Genomic DNA, 20299 nt, shown 5'->3' with positions numbered 1-20299 from the left:
AAAATCATACGAGATAAAGACTGACCATACCAAAAGGTGGTGAAGATGTGTAGTACCTGAAACTCTCATATAATGCTGTGGGGAACATAAGTTAGTGCCACCACTTTTGAAAATATCTTACTCTCTACACCTTAGTAATAAACCCCTATTTCTGCTTTTCTGACTCAGAAGTGAGTTGGCTATTCATCTTATCAAATACCATGAAAAACCCATTGGAATTTTTACTGGAATTTCATCAAATTTGCAAGTCAACTTGCGGAAGACTGACATCTTTACAATAGTCTATTTCTGTCCATGAACATGATATATATTGCTATTTATTTAGATATTCATCATAACATTTTTGTGTGTAGCCGTCTTGAGTATTTTTGTTAGATTCCTAGACTTAAACGTGACATTTTCTGACTCTACTGTAAATGTCTTAGTTACATTTCTAAATGTTTGCTGATGACATATAGAAATGCAACTGACTTTTGCATACTAATCTTATTTTCAAGTACCTTGCTAAAGTCTATTTTTCAAATAACTTATAGTTTTGGGAAGTTTCCATTCCATTCAAAAAATAATTTGAAAATAAGTTTTATTGTCTCATATTTAAACCTTTTGCCTTTATTTTTTGTATTTTTGTGCTTATTGAACTTTCAGTAAATTAGTACATAGAAGTGGTGCTAGTGAACATTGTTCTCTAGTTCTTAATTTTTTTAAAGTAATAGGCAAAGACTTAATCTGTTTTAAACTTTATGTGCGGGCTTCTTTGGCTTAATGGATGCCAACAAGTAAATGTGCATAAACAATAATTTTAAAACCAAGAGTGTCAAGGGAGGCTCAGAATTCCATTACATACTAAACAAAAACTTTTTAAAGCAGTCAAAATTCTTGAAGTTTTATTCTTTTCAGAAGTTGAGTCAAGTCCATTTCCCTCATTAAAATTCTGAAGAATATCATCCTATTCCCCAAAAGCAAGTGGTACTTTTCCATTCAGCTTCTGCCAGTGTCCTTAGGCTTGCCGATGTCAAGCTGGTCTAAGATGCGGGGTGGCATTTCTGTCAGCTCCTGTGTCTAAATGTGGCTGATAATGGTGAAAGTATTTGCTGCCACAGATGGCTGAGCGTTGGGATTGTTAAAGTGGGTCGCCATTCCCTGGTTTGCACACATACTTGCTTCTTTGATATCAGAGATACTATTTACTCCTACTTCCTTTAAGGAGAACTACAGACTTTTATCATCTGTTGTAAGAGATATTTGTGTTATCATCTGTTACTCCATATATCATCTCAAGGCAACTCCTTGTTACCACACAGCTATGCCTGAAGTTTGGCTAGTTTCTCTTGGCACTAGTATCAGGCAGACCAGCTGAGAGTCTAGTTCCTGATTTTAAAGGGAATGCTTCCAACAGTCAACTAATTATTTAAAATGTTTATTCAATTTTTTAAAAGTAAGATTTGAAAGGTTCTTTCCTGATCCTAAATTATTAATTTTTTTTAAAAAATCATGAATAGGTATTGAATGTTATAAAATTCTCTATTGAGGGTTTTCCCTTTTAATCTGGTTAATATGCTTGGTTACATACATGGATTTTCTGATATGAAACCATCCTAGCATACATGAGATAAATCCAACTTGGACATGTAGTATCATCATTTTTATACATGATTACATTTCACATGTTAATATTTTGAGAATTTTTACATATACATCCTTGAGTGAAATTAAACTTTAATGTCTTGTATTTTTGTTTTTAAGTATATTTTATTGATTATGCAATTACAGTTGTCCCATTTTTTCTCCCCTTTATCCCCCTCCATCCTGCACTCCCCACCTGTATTCCCCCACCCCCTTAGTTCATGTCCATGAGTTGTACATACAAGTTCATTGGCTTCTCCATTTCCTATACTATTCTTAACCTTCCCCTGTCTATTTTGTTCCTACCATTTATGCTTCTTATTCCCTGTACCTTTCCCCCATTCTCCCTCCCTGCTAATAACCCTCCATGTGATCTCCATTTCTGTGATGCTGTCCTGTTCCAGTTAGTTGGTTTGTTTTTGTTTTTAAGGTTCAGTTGTCAAAAGTTGTGAGCTTATTGTCATTTTACTGTTCATATTTTTTATCTTCTTCTTTTCCTTAAATAAGTCCCTTTTACATTTCATATAAGGGCTTGGTGATACTGAACTGCCTCAACTTGACCTTGTCTGGGAAGCACTTTATCTGCCCTTCCATTCTAAATGATAGCTTTGCTAGATAGAGTAATCTTGGATGTAGGTCCTTGCCTTTCATGACTTTGAATACTTCTTTCCAGCCCCTTCTTGCCTACAAGGTTCATTCTGAGAAATCAGCTGATAGTATTATGGGAACTCTTTGCTACTTTTAAGATTCTCTCCTTTCCTTTCACCTTGGGTAACTTAATAAGGATGTGTCTTTGTGTGTTCCCTCTTGGGTCCAGCTTTTTGGGGACATTCCAAGTTTCCTGAACTTGCATGCTTATTTCCTTCACCAGATTGTGTAAGTTTTCCTTCATTATTTTTTCAAATAAGTTTTTAATTTCTTGCTCTCCCTGTTCTTCTTCTGGAACCCCTATGATTCAAATGTTAGAACGTTTAAAGTTATCCCAGAGGTTCCTGAGCCTCTCTCATTTTTATGAGTTCTTGTTTCTTCATTCTGTTCTGGTTGAATGTTTACTTCTTCCTTCTGTTCTAAATCACTTACTTGAGTCCCAGTTTCCTTCCCTTCACTGTTGGTTTCCTGGATATTTTTCTTTATTTCACTTTGTATAGACTTCACTTCTTCCTTTATTTTGCATCTATATTCAATCATTTCTTTGAGTATCCTGATTACTAGTGTTTTGAACTCTGCATCTGATGGGTTGGCTAGCTCCTTGTCCTTAGTTCTTTTTCTGGAGTTTTGATCTGTTCTTTCATTTGGGACATTTTTCTTGTCTTGGCACACCCTTTATGTTGTAAGGGGTGGAGCCTTAGGTGTTCACCAGGGCGAGGCAATCCATGTAGCTGCAATGTGGCACTGTGTGTGTGGGAGGGGTCGGAGAAGGAACAATGCTGCTTGCTGGGCTCTCACCCCATATTCAGTCACTTCCCCTGCTACCCACAAGAAAATCAGGTCCTTCTGGTGCTGATTCCTGGGTGGGTGGGCTTGTGTACATTCTAGGACCCCTCCAACAGATTCTCCTGTGAGACTGGGAGTTTCTCCCACTACAACCACCACATAATTTTACAGCCAAAGATTTTGAAGCTTATTTCCCTTCACTGGAACCCTGGTTTGAACTATCTGTCTTGCTCCACAGTTGTTCCTGTGGCTTTATCCTACACAAATGTGGGGCCACCTGGTCTGCCAGCCTCTGCCTCACCACACATCCTCTCTACCCCAGCTGCCCATCTCTGTCCCTCCTATAGGTCTGGATGAATGTTTCTTCTTTAACTCCTCAGTTGTTGGACTTTAATACAGTTCAATCTTCTGGCAGTTCTGGTTGTTTTTAAATTTACTCTTGTCCTTGTATTGGTCGTGCAAGGAAGTAAAGTGTACCTCCCTATGCCTCCATCTTGGCTGGAAGTTCTAATTTCTTATAATATTTTTTGGTACCTGGGTCATATTGGCCTCAAAGAACAAGTAAAAAGGAATTCAATTTGGCCTTAATGAACAAAAATAGAATTATAAACAGCCTTTGGGAACTTATGTACTTTGAAGAATTAATCACAATTTCTAATTTACCTTAGTCTTCAAATTTTAACATATAGATCCTTAGAATTTTTAGTAAGCACCTCAAATGATACTGATAGGGATGACCTACTGACCATGCTTTGAAAAACAGCATAGCGGGGAGGTAGTGCTCCTGGCTTCCATCTGCTCTCACAGCAACTCTTTTAGTGCTGAAGAGGCTAAATACCCTTGCTTCCCCCTAGTATCTCTTAAGTAAGATAATCATAGTTTGCCCAGGACACTCTTTGTTTATGCCTGTTGTTATAGCATAATCAGCAATCTCTCCCCCTTTCACCTTAAAAACGTCCAATATGGATATGCCTTAGCTCTCCAGTTTGAAGATTTCATGTTACAGTTTCATTTCTTTTTTTTTTTTTTTTATGGTAGGATAGCTCTGAAAGCTACAGGCTTGGATGACCTCTCTTTCCCCATTTCGATCCCTTCTCCCAGTTCTTAAGGCTAAATAAAAACCAGTGTTTGAGAAGGCATGGGATTAAGAAAAATTTATGCCCAAGACAGAGCTAAATATCATTGCATCTCATGTTATTCAGACTAGTTCACCACTTGTAGAATCTACAGAGGAATTTAGGCCAAAGCCCTATCTATTAATATTTTAAAAATTATTTTTCTTATAAAAGTCCATTATGGGCATGGTGAGCTGGTAAGAATTTGGAGTCTGGACCACAGAGTGAAAAAAAGTTCCTAAATAACATAACTAAGACATAATTTTAAAACTTACATTTTTGGTTCTATTTATCAAAATGAAGATGTGCAAATAACAATTCTTTTCCTTGAAGACAAGTTCTCTACCTTCATTTCCACCAAAGTTCATTGTAAGGCTTTCAGAAGTCCAATTTATATATAAAAATCATGCCTAAATATTCTATCCTATCCTCTGAGTAACAATATAAAACAGGTATTCAACATGTTGTTTCAAACAATTGCATGAAAACAAAAAAGCCTTTTAAATTTTCATACTGTTAATATGAAAATAAGATATACTAATAGTATTTTTAGATTTTAAAAAATCTTAAAATTTCACTCCCACATGAAATATAAATTTCTGGAACAAGCCCAATCAATTAAAGGCATCTAAAACACTGGTAGATGTTTTAGGTGTTTTACAGGTGCTGTAGGGGAGGATAATGGGGGAAAGAAGGGGAAGGGGCTAGCAAAGGAACAGGAATAGAGGACTCTTGGGCACAGACAATGGGGGAGATTGTCTGTGGGAGTGAGGGGTAAGGTAGGGGTGAGTAATGGGGAAAAAGGTGGGACAACTGTAACTGAACAATACATATAAAAATAAACATTGATTTTAACATAAATTAAAAAAATAAAGCACTGGTAGGTATCTCATATTTCTACATTATCTAGGCTTGAAAACCCTCTCCTCAGTTCCAACACTCCTAAAATAATTGTCAATTGTTTCTCTGTAATTACTTCACTACTTTTCCTTCCTTTATAATTCTATTACAGCAGCGATTTTTAGCCATTTTCATCCCATTGCACATATAAACTAGTCACTAAAGTTCTATGACACACCCAAGAATATATATTCTGCTCGTCTGACCAAAAAAAACAGGTACAATTTTGATTCATTTATACCAGACAGCTATTTTCGTGTTGACTGTTGTCATTTTTTTATTTGACCATCTAAGGGAAAAGAGGTCAGTGTACCTGACTAAATAGTCCAGTATTGCATATTTTAAAAATTCTTGCAGCATACTGATAGAAAATCACTGCTCTAGTCCATCATGTGCACACTAAGCTATAGGTAGTTGAAACTGCATTCTTCTCTCACAGGGCCTGGAACATATTAGGTACCAAAAATGTCTACTAGATTAACGACTAACAGGGTTTTTCTGGTACCTAGCTGTACATTACTGAAATGGCATCGTTCACAGTGTTCCCAAAGAGATTTCTTTACTAATTCCTTTATAGTAGTAAGATGACATTAATTGTTTAAAAATTCAAAAATCCCACCATGATAAAATAAGACAATTTAGAACAATTAAATCAAACATTTTCTCCCTTTTCTTCAGCAAAAGAATAGCAAGTGGTACTTATATCCAACAGTTGATTAAAGAAATAAAAGTACTTTTAATATTACCAATAATTTTATTACTAACCTGTTGAGGAGTAATTGTATCTCTATAGCTCGGTAAAATTTTCAGGGTGACACTTCCACTAATGTTCTTCAGTAATTCTTGCAACTCCTTCGGATTGTTTCCAACCTCATGGCCATTGACTTCTTTAATGATATCTCCCACATGGAGCAGACCTTGTCGATCTATCATGCCTCCATGAAGAATTCGAGCAATTACCAGGTCATTATTTTCAACCCTAAATGTTACACCCTTAAGGAAATAAAAAGTGGAATTGTCAGTTATTTTAGATTTTTTTAAAAAATCTTACACACTCATGAATATGTGTATATAAGAAAACAATTTTAAAATTAGATGAGTCATTCTTATTTTCCTTATGCTCTCTCCTGTGTCAATATTCTAATCTCCTTTAACCATGTGCAACTGTGACAACAAATAGCACCCTTACAAAAAGAGTTCCATGGCAAGGTAAACGTGAGGAAATGAAACATATACTAGGCTTCATTCCCCAGGATAAAAGGAATCTCAAAGAAAAGGCAGTTGTACGTTCTGATGGCCTTGTTCCTGGCTTTTCTTTATTCTATTTCACTGTTTTTATAGTCAGGATAATTTTAGCAGGAAAGTATAAATGTCACTTCTTACAGAGCCCTACCATGTCTTTACTTTTTAATAACTTCTTCTGTGTTTTTGATATTATTAGCAAGCGATCTGAGGTAATTTCTTCAAAGGGTATAGGAAAAAAATACAGTATTTGTTTTCTGAAATTTTTGCTACCCATTAGCAAACAACTTCTTGCCTCTATTTCAATTTAAGTTTTACCTTAGTTTAATTTTCTATGCTAAATCAAGATGAGAAAGCATCAAGTGTGTATTCTATATAAAGGCTACAAAAGACATAAAACATATACAAATAAAGTTTCATTACGATACAAGTTATAGGAGAAAAAAATGATATACAGTGGTGGAGCCACAAGTATGTCAGACTTCAGATATAAGAAGGCACTGACTTATCCACTCACCAATGGTTCCCCAGCTCTTTTGTGAATACCAAGAATACGAATGGCATCTACTGGTAATAACTGATTATTGACAGAATTATTCATTTCTGGGCTTGATGGAGGTGAATCATAACACTTTGATGCCACAATATCATGGGCCTCCAACAGTGACTGTAAGGAATCAAAACGGCATGTGGTTATTAATTACTGAGGGAAGAAGTTATTAAAGATAACTTAGTTCATTATCCCAGTGGAGTACTAAAAATCTCCAACACACACATTAGTGAATCCCCAAATTTGAGTCATATCAAATGTAAGTAGAATCTTTTAAATAAATATAAACATACTTTAAACATCAAACAATATCGTATTCCTTGTTTGAAGAGATTTGAAGAGAGTTTTGTGACTTTTGTAAAAACTGCCATGTTCAATGGAAACGAAACCTGAATTGCCAAGTGTGGTACAGTGGAGGCCCTGGAGTTCAATGACACTGTTATCACCATCAGCTCCATTCAATATTTACCATCAATCCCTATTAATTAGTTACCATGCAAATTCAACTGGCAGGAACCCTAATTTTTACATTAATGTAGTTATGTTAATATCAAAATATTTTTACATGTGCAAGATGTTTGATAAAAATATGTCCAATAGAAAACAGAAAAATATCAGCATATTATATCAGTGATAGAAAATTTTTATACTAGAAATAAAGTTTGTAGTCAAAAAATATATATTTTTATGGGGGACAAAATGAGCCAGTGATGGTCCCGACTATAGATTTAACTTCTACACATACTATACATGTGCTATCATCATGGATGACTTTGATTTAGCTTTCTAGGAACTTCTTATTTTTGTATATTTTTATTTTTCATTTATACTGTAAATGTGTATACTTCACATAAAGCTAAGTTGAAAATTTTTTTGAGTTTTTCGAATTATTGCTCAAAAACAATAATTCAAAATACAAAGAAGGGAGCAAATGTCAACAAATTCAGAACAGAGATAACCAGCACATGGATTTAATTGACAATTTCTGGTTATTTCACAAAAATACATGTAACAGACTAAAAAAAATTACACATTTATATATAAGGATTATTCTGATAAATGCTGGAAGTCACTAAAATCTCTAATCTAGTACACATTTATATATAAGGATTATTCTGATAAATGTTGAAAGTCACTAAAATCTCTAATCTAGTCTTTTGTTTTCACCCTGTACTCACTTTCTTAGAGAATATTATTCACTCCTTAGGACTTGTACCACTACATATATATTGATAATTCCCAATGTTATACCTTTGGTCCAAACCTTTCATGAGCTTCAGATTCATATACTAAAGATCTGCTAAAACTGAAAAAAATATGATAATTTGAAAATCAAAGTGTTAAGGACTGCAGAGCATTAAAACATATTGAACTAACAAAAAATCCAAACCAAAGGATTAAAAAAAGACATTTGTTACTATTTAAGATTGCTACTTTAAACAATTCTTTATTTTGAAAATTAATAAAAGGAAAGATCAAACATTTCTTTTACTTTTCAGTGGGAAATGCATTATATAGCAAACTAAATAGCCCAGATGATGAGGAAAAGCTCTACGTCACATAAGAACAACAGGAAATAAATGCAGGATGACAGAATTTTTTTAAATGTCACACAATTATTAATGTGTTCGTCAATCAGCCAATGGATAAAAGGAAAGAGCATTTGCATAATGGTAGAATAACACACTAGATTACTTCTAGTGGAAAAGCTTTCAAAGAAAGGGTTAGACTATCATTGCCCTTAATCAAGGGATCGATCTTAGCATCAACAGTGGTAGGCCAGCCAGGTATTACTCTAGGAGAATTACTACTGCGTGAATATACAGAGAATAAAAGAAGAGTTTCTCTCTTCTACAACTGTCACATGTAACCAGTGCCCAAGTCCTGTTCATTTTACTGTTTAAAACTTGAAATCCTCATTTTTACACTGCCACCACAATTTCTTGCCTTTTTACTTAACAGTCTCCTTCATAATCTGACCTCTCGCTGTTTAATACCTCCTCTCATCCCTGCCCAAGTTTTCTCATTGTCCTCAGGATAAACTCTGAATAACTTAGTGTCTTGTAAGGCCTCAATCAACTGGCCCCTGCACAAAGGGTGTCTCTGATGTACGTCCATTTTTTTTGTACTTCATATACCGATTTATATAGGAAACCATTTCACTATAAATCTTCAAATTTCACAGTAACATTGAGAGTCACAAAAAGTCTTTGAGAAAAAGCAAGGGGGTGTTACTTCCTAAGATCTGCAGTGGAAAGCAGGTGACACTTTATTTCTCTATCCCACCAGCATTTATTGAATAGTCTGTTTTCTCTCCACTAAAATGTACTATCTCTGTCATAAACCAGGTGGCCATATTTCTGGGGTTGCTATTCTCATCGATTAATCTATTTTTTTTTAATGCTGACCCAATACTACACTGTCTTCATTACAGATTTATAAGAAGCCTCCCCCACCCCCTTTCTCTTCTGAAACTGGTTCTTCTTTGCTAAAATGATTAACTCTTCATTGACATAGACCAATGCTTAAGTTGCACTTATTTTTTGTACCTAACAAAAGTATGTTATGTAAGTTTCTAACCTCACACAGCTCTTTGTTGTTCCAAGGCCATCAAATGCACCCCAGTCTTAGAAGCAATACTGAAAATGTGTGTGACTGGCCACAAGGAGGTCTGGGAAACGGTGGTAGTGAGAAAGTAAAATCCAGTATCAGGGAGAAAAATGTCTCCAGCAACTGGTCTGATGGTGAATTGTTTTTTTTTTTTTATTACACAAAGAAAAATCTACTCTGATTAATGTCTGTTAGTTATATATGTCTGTTTATATATCCTCAGAATATCAAAATATTAAAATACCTCTGCTGGAATTTACATATTATAAAATATGGCCCTAAATAACATTTTAAATGCTCATCTTAAACTGGAACTTAACTACTAGAAGGAGAATATTTGGGAACACAGTGGACACGGAGAACCGACAGAGAAGGGCAGTTTACCTGGAAGTGAGGCTCTTTGAGTATACCAACCAGTTCTGCCACATTTTCATCCACATTGACTAGAGGAGTGATATCTTCCAGAATTTCATTGACTAATTCCAAGTTGTTGTCACTAACAGCTTCTAGTTTTGAATCTTCTAGCCTCTCATGAGCCTAAAAAGACAAGGGTAAAGTAATAATACATATTATTTGCTCCAGACTGTGATTTTCTTCTTGATTTGTTTCTTTTTTTTTTTTGGTAAGGTTTTAGAAGATATCACTTGAAGGTTTGATTCATTGGAACAAAATGTAATAATTCAATCAGAGGTAATATATAGTTTGGGGGGGGTTTTAGTAAATGTTTTCATGCATTATAATAAATCAGCTGCTATTCCTGTAAGTCATGGAAACTAATTTTTATAACTAAACCATGAAAAATCTAAATAGGCCAGATGATAATAAAAAACACTATTTCCTCCACAACAGAATGTCCTAATGACTTTCTAGACTAGGCTCAAATTCTAGATGACACTGTTCATGCTTTATTATAATAAATGATTAAGCATAATAAAAATAAAGAATAGGCACAATCATTGTATAGATTAACACTCGAAAATAATAAAAATCATTTTGGGAAACCCAGAATTCTTATGCTGCCATCTTCCAATTTTTGAAAAACAGCAAAATAATATATTCAGGGGAGTCAGTTCTTAAACTGGGCCTTCAAGGACTATATGATTTTATCACTACATATCTTAAGCTATTTTTTTAATCTCCTAAACTTTTTAACATAAATTGGACTGTGAATCACACTGTCACAGAAAATCGGTAGTTCTAATTATCCTTTAATAGTAGTAGAAGAGTTTTTTTTTAATTTATTTATTGATTTTATAGGGAGAGGATAAGCAAGAGATTGAGAGAAAGAGAAACCCTGATTTGTTATTCCACTTATCTATGCACTCACTGGTTGATTTTTGTACGTGCCCTGACCTGGAATCAAACCCACAACCTTGGCATATTGGGATGATAGTAACCAAATGAGCTGAACCAAGGGCCAAAGCAGTTGTTTTTGCTTTTTTTTTAAGTTGAAATGCATTTATTTATATAAGGTGGCCCTCACAAAAGCTCCCCAAAGATATTTATGATTATTGGATTTTTTTAAATGGATGGGAATTTTATTTTTATTTATTGTTTTAAATTACTTTATTGTTGATCAGTTACAGTTGTCTGCATTTCCCCCCCACCATTCTCCCCCAACCCCAGCCAAACCTCCCTCCCTCCCTTGCTTCTACCCTCCCCCTTGGTTTTGTCCATGTGTCCTTTATAGTAGTTCCTGAAAACCCTCCTCCCCACTGTCCCCTCCCCACTCCCCTCAGGCTATTAGATTGTCCTTAATTTCAATGTTTTTGTTTATACTTTGTTTGCTTTTTTTCTTTTGTGGATTATGTCCCAGTTAAAGGTGAGATCATATGGTATTTGTTCCTTACCACCTGGCTTATTTCACTTAGCATAATGCTCTACAGTTCCATCCATGCTGTTGCAAAGGGTAGGAGTTCTTTCTTTCTCTCTGCTGTGTAGAATTCCATTGTGTAAATGTACTATAATTTTTTGATCCACTCATTTACTGATGGGCACTTAGGTTGCTTCTAGCAGTTGTCTATTGTAAATTGTGCTGCTATGAACATTGGGGTACATAGGTTCTTTTGCATTGGTGTTTCAGGGATCTTAGGGTATAATCCCAGCAGTGGAATTGCTGGGTCAACAAAGCAGAGTTTTTTTGTTTTTTAATTTTTTTTTTTTAGATTTTATTTATTTATCTTTAGATGGGAAGGGAAGGAGAGAGGGAGAGAAACATCAATGTATGGTTGCCTTTTGTGCGTCCCCTGCTGGGAACTGGCCTGCAGGGAACTGGCCTGCAACCCCGGTATATGCCCTGACTGGGAATCGAACTGCGATTGTCTGGATCGCAGTCCCACGCTCAATCCACTGAGCTACACCAGCCAGGGCTCAGAGTTTTTAATTCAAACTGAGAATGAATATTAGGTAATCTTCATCTTTTAGTGTTCTTTGATTTTTGATAAATGGTTGCTGTCTGATTTTGAAGACACGTAAATAAAGCATTATTAAGATTTAGTTTATAAATGAAAGCATGTAAGGTGTCAAGTCTTACACCTATTTTAAGATTCATTTCTGAAAGTGCTGAAGAAAAATCCAAATTTCAAGTGGCAACTCTGTCAATTAAACTTTATTTGATACCTATAATACTTTGTTATTTCTATTATATAGAGAGAATTCTTCAGAGTCCAAATACACACATTTTAATTTTTTAAATGCAATTAAAAAAATATTTTATTTATTTTTTAGAGAGAGAGGAAAGGAGGGAGAAAGGGAGAGAAACATCAGTGTGTGGTTGCCTCTCATGTGCCCCCTTCCGGGGACCTGGCCTGCACCCCAGGCATGTGCCCTGAATGAAAATCAAACCAGCGACCCTATGGTTCACAGGCCAACGCTCAAGCCACTGAGGCATGCCAGCCAGAGCTAAAATCCAATTTTTTTTCATTTAAATGTAATTTTGGGTTATTCACAAAGTAAAACAAGTTTTTAAAAAGTGGGGGCTATATATTCAGTAACATTTTTTAAAAATACCTCAGAAGAAAAAATTTTAAGTCATGTGAAGTAAACTGATAAAGAAGAAATTATACCTGCTTTTAAACAAAGAAAAATGTCAAAACACCAAATGTAATTTAAACAGAGGAGAAAGTTTCTATCAGATTTACATAAGAAAAAAATTAAGACTAGAAATACCACAAAGAATGAGAATAGGTAAATGTGAAATTTTTTGAAAGCTTGATAAGAATAGGATAATGAAGATATGCAATACATATCATGAAATGAGCATCAACTTTGGAAAAATACTAAAATAATTAACACAATGAGCTCTTTCAAAACAAGCTAGAATTACTATTTTAATATAGATACTAGCTTTAATAAATTTCTAATTTAGCAGCATTAATCTTGTAATACTCTAACACTTTTAAAATAGTATAAAAAAGCTTAAAACAAAAAGAAAACAGTTAACATTTATTGAGGGCATTTTTTATGTGTATGTGTCAGGAACCATACCAGTATTCTCAGTGCAATATGAGTGTAAGTATGTGAGTGCATGTGTGCGTTTTCGGCAAAGATAGGTATGTTGTTATCATCCTCATCTTACAGACAGGGACACTGATACAAAATGAAATAAAGTGATTTGTTTAGGTTCACAGCACTGGTAACACACAGAGTCTGGTAATCTTTTATCAAGGCCTGACCTCCCCTGCTCTCGCCCAGCAGGGGTATCCAGCCCACTGGCTGCCTGTGACCCAGGAGGCTATGAATTCGGCCTAACACTAATTGTAAGTTTACTTAAAACGTTATGAGACTTTGTTTTTGTTTTTGTTAGTGTTTGTGTATTTAATGTGTGGCCCAAGACCACTTTTCTTCCAGTGTGGCCCAGAGATGCTAGAAGGTAGGTTACCCGAAAGCTTATTTGACTCTACCACTATACAGAGCCACATAGTTAATTATTCCACCTAATATATGATGCATTAAATGTGTAAGAGATGCTCTCACTGCCTGCTAATTGAGTTGATGCTTCTTAACATAGCTCTTCCAGTACAAAGATGCTAGTTCTGTTCCACCACATCAATCCCCATACTTATTTTATACTCCCATGGTTCAGAATACCACCCTCCCCTTCAACCTTCACTCCTCTGCTCTGAGTAAGAGAGATAAAGACTATCACCTTCTCTGGGAAACATGTAGTAAATGGCTTTCCTTAAGGTAGTATGCCAATTTTCTGTTACATGATCAGCATATAGTAACAATACTTTCGATATTGGTAGACTTTGATTCAATTAAAGACTCTGAGATAAAAAGTAACGGAAATGATCACTGACTTGAAAACTCTAATACAGCACCTTCCTTTCTATGTTCATCTACTTTATTGCTCCCAAATTGGGTGGGGACAGATGGGAATGTGGAAAAAATAATGGCAAGAGATAAACAGGAAGTCAAGTAGGAGGCATAATCATGTAATAAAAACAAACCTGCCTAAAGATATTTTCACATCAACTGCACAGACTGGTTCTACGGTAAGAAAGAATCTGACAATGTAATACAGAAATTCTCAGAGGAAGATAAAGTATTTTCGTAAAACTGCAGCTGTAATTATATTAACATGGAAAATCAATTTCTGAAATATAGTTGGGTTCAATCAAGATTGATTTTACTTTTATTGAGAAAGCAAATGCAGGTTCATATTTTTAAATACATAGCTTCTTAATCTCTGAATTTTTGTGAAAGAAGTTTGAAGTTAGAATTTATTTAGTAGCTTTCGAGAGGCAAGTACCACCTGGAATTCAATCAAACCCAAACAAAGGAAACACTAACCAAAGGGACAGATGAATCACATGCATTTGAATAAATGGGTCTTGTTTCTTTAAAAAAGAAACACTAGAGAAAGCTAGCATAACTCAATAAAAGCATATTCGCCTGCCACACGTGGCTGGAAGTACATGCTATGACTGACTTTGCAGAACACTTGGAGCTAATACAAATATGGCCTAGTCTTGAGGTATGGCCAGTTCTGAGAATGTTACTCACCACTACACCTTAGAAAAATAAAGTACAGAGAAGAAAAAGTGCTTCAGAACTTCTGAGTATTTCGCCCAAGTTCAGCCTAACCATACTTGTAAAGAAATTTTTAAAAAGTTAACAACTTAAAAAAATTTTAACAGAAGTTGTGGGCAAATATCAGAAGTCACAAATACTATTCTCTGTTAATGATAATACACTATTACAATGTACAGTAATCTTGCCGTTCTCCCTTAAAAGGACCAAAATATCATCAATTTTGTTACTATATTCCTAGAACATGGCTAAGATGTAGCAGTTGCTCATTAAATATTTTTAATACAGCTAAGTAAATGAGAAATAAGTTTGACTGTGGTCAAGAGTCATTCTCTTATTTTAGAGACTTTAGAACAAGAAAGATGAAGAGAAGTCCATAGTCAAAAATGAACAAGAATTTGAGCACAAAGTAGAAATGAGATGGAGAATGGGAAACTCAATTTTTACCTTACTTCTTCATATATTACATCAAAAAAGATGAGATTTGTTCTGAACAAAAAAATGGATGAAATAAGTATAAGTAAATTAGAATTGAATTCTCTGAGTAAAGAATTTGTCAGAAATCATCCAGTTAAGCAGAAGGAGTTCAAATTATTAGATTTGATAAATTATATCTTTATAATTGGAATCATACAGTATGTAGCCTTTTCAGACTGGCTTCTTTCACTAGCAATATGCATTTAAGGGTTCCTCCATATCTTTTCATGCCTTGATAGCTCATTTATTTTTTTATCTCTGAATAACATTCCATTGTCTGATGTACCACACAGTATTCATCCAAGCATCTTACTGAAAAACTTCTTGGTTACTTCTAAGTTTCGACAATCAACTCACCTGGGTAAATATCAAGGAGCACAACTGCCAGACTATATGGTAGTAACACTATGTTTAGCTTTATAAGAAACTGCCAGACTGTCTTCCAAAGTAGTTATATCATTTTGCATTGCTACCAGAAACATATGAACAGCTCTCTGTAGGATATGTTTTGCAAACATGTTCTCCCAGCCGGTAACTTGCCTTTTCATTTTCTTAATGGTGCCATTTGAAAAGGAAAAGTTTTAAATTTTGATAAAATCTCATTGATCACATTTTTTGTTAAGTTCTATGCTTTTATATCTTACCTAAAAACTTTCTTCTTAACTCAGGGTCACAGTTTTTTCTTATGTATTCTTTTAGTTTTTAAGTCTTAGCTTAGTTTGCAGATCTAAGATCTATTGTGAGCTAAGTTTTGTAACCAAGGTGAAGAAAAAGTTGATGTTCATTTTTTTTGTATATAAATATTCAGTTGTTCCAGCAACATTCACTGAAAATATTATATTATCATTTCATCGTTGAACTACCATGATGCTATTAACAAAAGTCAGTTGACTGTGTAGGTCTCTTTCTGGACTCTATTCCATGCCACTGACCTATATGCTGGAACTACAGTCTTCATTACTGTAGAGTGATCATAATCCTTGAGATCAGGCTGTGAAAGACATAGCATTTTGCTGTTCTTCAAAACTGTGTTGGCTGGTCTATGTTATTTAAAATTTTCACTATCATCCCATCAACCTGAAACTCAGACTGGGATTATACTGAATATATAGCTGTTTGCTGAGAAGTAGCATACATATTAATAATGTTAAGCCTTCAGTCCTTCACTTATGTATGTATGTATGTATGTCTGCACAGGCATACCTTGTTCTATTGCACTTTGCTTTGTGGGTGACAATGCACCTGGTCACCCCAGAGCTCTGATGAAGATGTACAAGGTTATTAATGTTATTTCTGTGCCTCCTAACACAACAGCCATTCTGCAACCCATGGATCAAGGAGTAACTTCAACTTTCAAGTCTTACTATCTAAGAAATATGTTTGTAAGACTATAGCTGCCATAGATAGTGATTTCTCCACTGGACCTGGGCAAAGTAAATTGAAAACCTTCTGGAAAGGATTCATTATTCTAGATGTCATTAAGAGCATTTGTGTCATGGGAAAAAGTAGAAATACAAACACTAACAGGAGGTTAGAAGAAGTCGATTTCAACCATCATGGATGACTTTCCCAAGTTAAAGACTTCCGTGAACGAAGCAACTGTGGATGTGGTGGAAAACAGCAAGAGAACTAAAATTTAGAAGCATACTCCAAATATGTGACTGAATTGCTCGAATTTTACAATAAAACTTTAACAGATAGAGTTGCTACTTATGGATGAGCAAAGAAAGTGGTTTTTGAGATGAAATATACTCCTGGTAAAGGACTTAGAATATGACGTAAACTTAGCTGATAAAACAGTGGCAGGGTTTGGGAGGACTGACTTCAATTTTGAAAGAAGTTCTGCTGTAAGGACTTTGCAGCCCTGCCCTCCCACTCTTTAACTTTTCCCAAATGGTTCTTGCTTTAAAGAGCCAGTGCCATATGCCCTTTCTGACCTTTTTTTCACACAGCCATCTGTCATTCCCAGAGTGTTGATTTCATCCTCTCTTTTGATCATTTTTAGTCACTTGTTTTTTTTCTAAGACTTCTGAAAGATCATAACTTTTACAAAGCTTTCCATTGATAAGGGCAAATTAATGACACAGATTATTTTATTCACAAACTTAATCCATTTTAAGATCACATGATATACATAGAAACTAATCCACTTGCTGATTGTCCAACTGGAATTTTTTATTTTAGTCATTTTTGACTGCAGTGTTTCCAAAGTTCAATAGATGATCCTTTACTTTAACAATAATAATATATGACATGATTTACTTTCAGATTCAAGACTTTGTCACAAATATCAACCACTGTACTGTCTTGTGAAAAAAGTAATAGCTTCAGGGTCTCTTAAAATACATAGGGGCAGGCCTTTTAAGCCTGTATTACATGGCTCACCCTGAGCTCTTAATTGGTACTTTAAAAATAGTTTTTTACTCTTCCTTTGATGTCATACTATTAGTTGTCAGTTTTTCTTGTCAGTGTATCTCTTAAAACCCATCCCCATATTCCTTTAATTTATAGCTTTTGATTTGTAGATTTAGAAACTAGACACTATTATATAAGGCAGACTTTGAGAAGACTGACTTCAATTTTAAAAGAAATTCTACTGTAGTTAAGTGCTATCAAAGAGCATTGCACGCTACAGAGAAATCATTCATGAAAGGAAGAGTGGGCTGATCAGCAAAATCCACTGTTGTGTTATTTTAAGAAATTGCCAGGGCTATCCCAACCTGCAGCAACCACTACCCAGATCAGTAGGCAGCTATCAACAGAGTGGCAAGACTCTCCACCAGCAAAATGATAATAATTTTTAAAATTATTAAAAAATAAATTTTTAGCAATAAGATATTTTAAAAATTAAGGTATGTACTTTTTTTAGACATAATGCTATTGCACACTTAATGGATTATAGTATCTTTCATATGTACTGGGAAGCCAAAAATGTTGTGACTTGCTTTATTGTGATGGTCTTGAACCAAATTCATAATTATCTCCAAGGTATGCCTGTGAAATAAGCCAGTCAGAGACAGACCAATACCATACAATTTCACTCATATGTGGAATCTAATGAACAAACTGAACAAACAAGGAAAATAGAGACAGGCTCATAGATGGTGAGCAGGCTGACAGCTCTGGGTGGGGGGTGGTTAGAAGGTAGAGGGATTGAGCAAAAGGGAAAAAGAACTTATGGACGTGGACAACAGTGTGGTGATTGCAGCGGGTAGGGAGTTTAAGGGGACTAAATGGTAATGGAAAAAATTTAAATTAAAATCAAATAGAATAAAAAGTAAAACAGTAAAAAATAAAATAAAAATAACCCCATCAATCAATCAATTAATCAGTACCCTTGCTGTTGCTGAAAATGGAGAAAGGACCACAATCTTTTTCACAGGTCCCATTATAACATGACTACTCAGTTAGGGTTTCCCTAAAACTTTAAATGTGTTAGGCTACTAAAACTAAGGATCATTTCACCCTATGTTTAAAGGCAGCAAAGAAAAGGCATAAAGTGGTCCAATTTTGATGGATACAAAGATTTCATTATGTGGCTAATACTATTTGCTAACTAAGCCTAAGATCTAAAACAGCAATATCTGAAAAGACCTCTGCAAAAACAATTTTAAAAATAATTTGGCCCTGGCTGGTATGGCCTAGTGGATTGAGGGCAGACCTGTGAACCAACGGGTCATGGGTTTGAATACCAGTCAGGGCACACGCCTGGGTTGCAGGTGGCACATACAGGCAACCACACATTGATGTTTCTCTCTCTCTCTCCCCTTCTCCCTCCCTTTCCCTCTCTGAAAATAAATAAATAAAATCTTTAAAATTTTAATTTAATAATCTTATGAATAAATCCACATACCTTAGCAAGTGATTTTACAATAGGATTCTCCATAATCCCCTTGAGGAAAATTAGGTCTATTTCTTCTGCTCCTGTAGATGAGGGCAGCTCCGTAAGGTTATCCAAGACTTGCTGCATTGCTGTTGAGATAAAAGCAATATATTAACCAAAAAAAAAAAAAACCAAAAACCAAAAACAAAAAAATGTTTGATGAGCACATACCAAATATAAAGATGTTGTAAGTATTATAGAATTAACTTGAAACATGTAATGTTATTAACCAATGTCACCCCAATAAATTTTTAAAAGCCTTAAATTTCAAGCCATTATTAAATGATTATAAAATAATTCAAATTAAAGGCATTAACAATGAACACTTCTTTGGAAAAAAAATCACATTTTAAAAAACCTGAATTATTAAATAGTGTAAGTTTCAAATTGACTTCCCATGAATTAGTAGCAGGACAGGTTTTTATATGTAATTTTGGCTTTATCAGGCTGCCATATACATACTTATAATCTTACACTTCCTTTATATCTTCAAATTGGAAAACATTACTTAGGAAGAAATATTAAACTTTAATAGAGGTATAAAAAAGTGGCGAGATTAAAATAGTAATCAAGAAACTTCCCACAAGTCCAGAAACAGATGGCTTCACTGGTGAATTCTATCAAACATTAAAGAATTAAAACCAATACTTTACAAATTTTTCTAAAAAAAAGCAGAGGAGGAAACACTTCCCAACTATTCTCTGAGAATCTGATACCAAATCCAGACAAAGCTATCACAAGAAAATTACAGCCAATATCCTTTATAAATGAAGATGCAAAAATATGTAATAAAAAACTAGCAAACTGGATCCAGCAACATATGAACATATGAAGAAGATTGTACACAGTGACCAGTAAAAGTTATCCCAGTAATGCAAGGGTGTACATCGATATATGGAAATCTATCAATGTAATACATAGTATTAATAGAATAAAAAATGATATCTAAATAGACACAGAAAAAACATTTGACAAAATCCAATATCCTTTGATCAGAAAAACATCAACATATACAAGAAAAATGTCTTCAACTTGATAAAGAAGATCTATAAAAATTTCCATAGTTTACATCATACTTAATGGTAAAAAACTGAAAACTTTTCCATAAAATCAGGAACAAAGCAAGAAGTCTACTCTTGCCATTTCTATTCAACATTCTACTGGAGGTTCTAGCTGGGGAGTTAGGAAAGAAAAAAAAAATGAAAGGCGTCAAGATTGGACAAGAATAAGTAAAACTATCTTTTTTTGGTAGATGACATGTATATAGAAAATCCTAAAGAATTCATAAATTTATAAATGAGTTCAGCAAGGTTACAGAATACATGATCAAAATACAAAAATCAGTTATGTTTCTATATACTAACAATGAACAACCTGAAAATGAAATTAAGAAAACCAATCCTTTTACAACAGTATCACAAATAAACCAAT

At 34.5% G+C, this 20299-nt stretch overlaps 1 protein-coding gene across 4 annotated transcripts in view; it reads right to left on the bottom strand.

Moving 5' to 3' along the window:
- PALS2 (protein associated with LIN7 2, MAGUK p55 family member) overlaps positions 1-20299 on the bottom strand; it is a 108476-nt gene that overhangs the window by 36778 nt on the left and 51399 nt on the right. For all 4 annotated transcript variants that reach the window (XR_008391254.1, XM_053663611.1, XM_053663612.1 and 1 more), the window contains exons 2-5: positions 18839-18957; positions 9859-10011; positions 6832-6981; positions 5838-6065 (exon numbers count right to left, since the gene is read on the bottom strand). Coding sequence is in view for 3 of the 4 variants with exons in the window: in XM_053663611.1 (XP_053519586.1) it covers positions 5838-6065; positions 6832-6981; positions 9859-10011; positions 18839-18955 (648 nt within the window). In the remaining variant the exon portion in view is untranslated. The remainder of the gene's footprint in view (positions 1-5837; positions 6066-6831; positions 6982-9858; positions 10012-18838; positions 18958-20299) is intronic.

The sequence above is a fragment of the Artibeus jamaicensis genome, unplaced genomic scaffold (genome assembly GCF_021234435.1).
Source record: "Artibeus jamaicensis isolate MK-2021 breed Jamaican fruit bat unplaced genomic scaffold, CSHL_Jam_final contig_3230, whole genome shotgun sequence".
NCBI lineage: Eukaryota > Metazoa > Chordata > Mammalia > Chiroptera > Phyllostomidae > Artibeus > Artibeus jamaicensis.
Note: the sequence above shows the minus strand (reverse complement) of the source record. Positions and strands in the feature narration are given on the sequence as shown.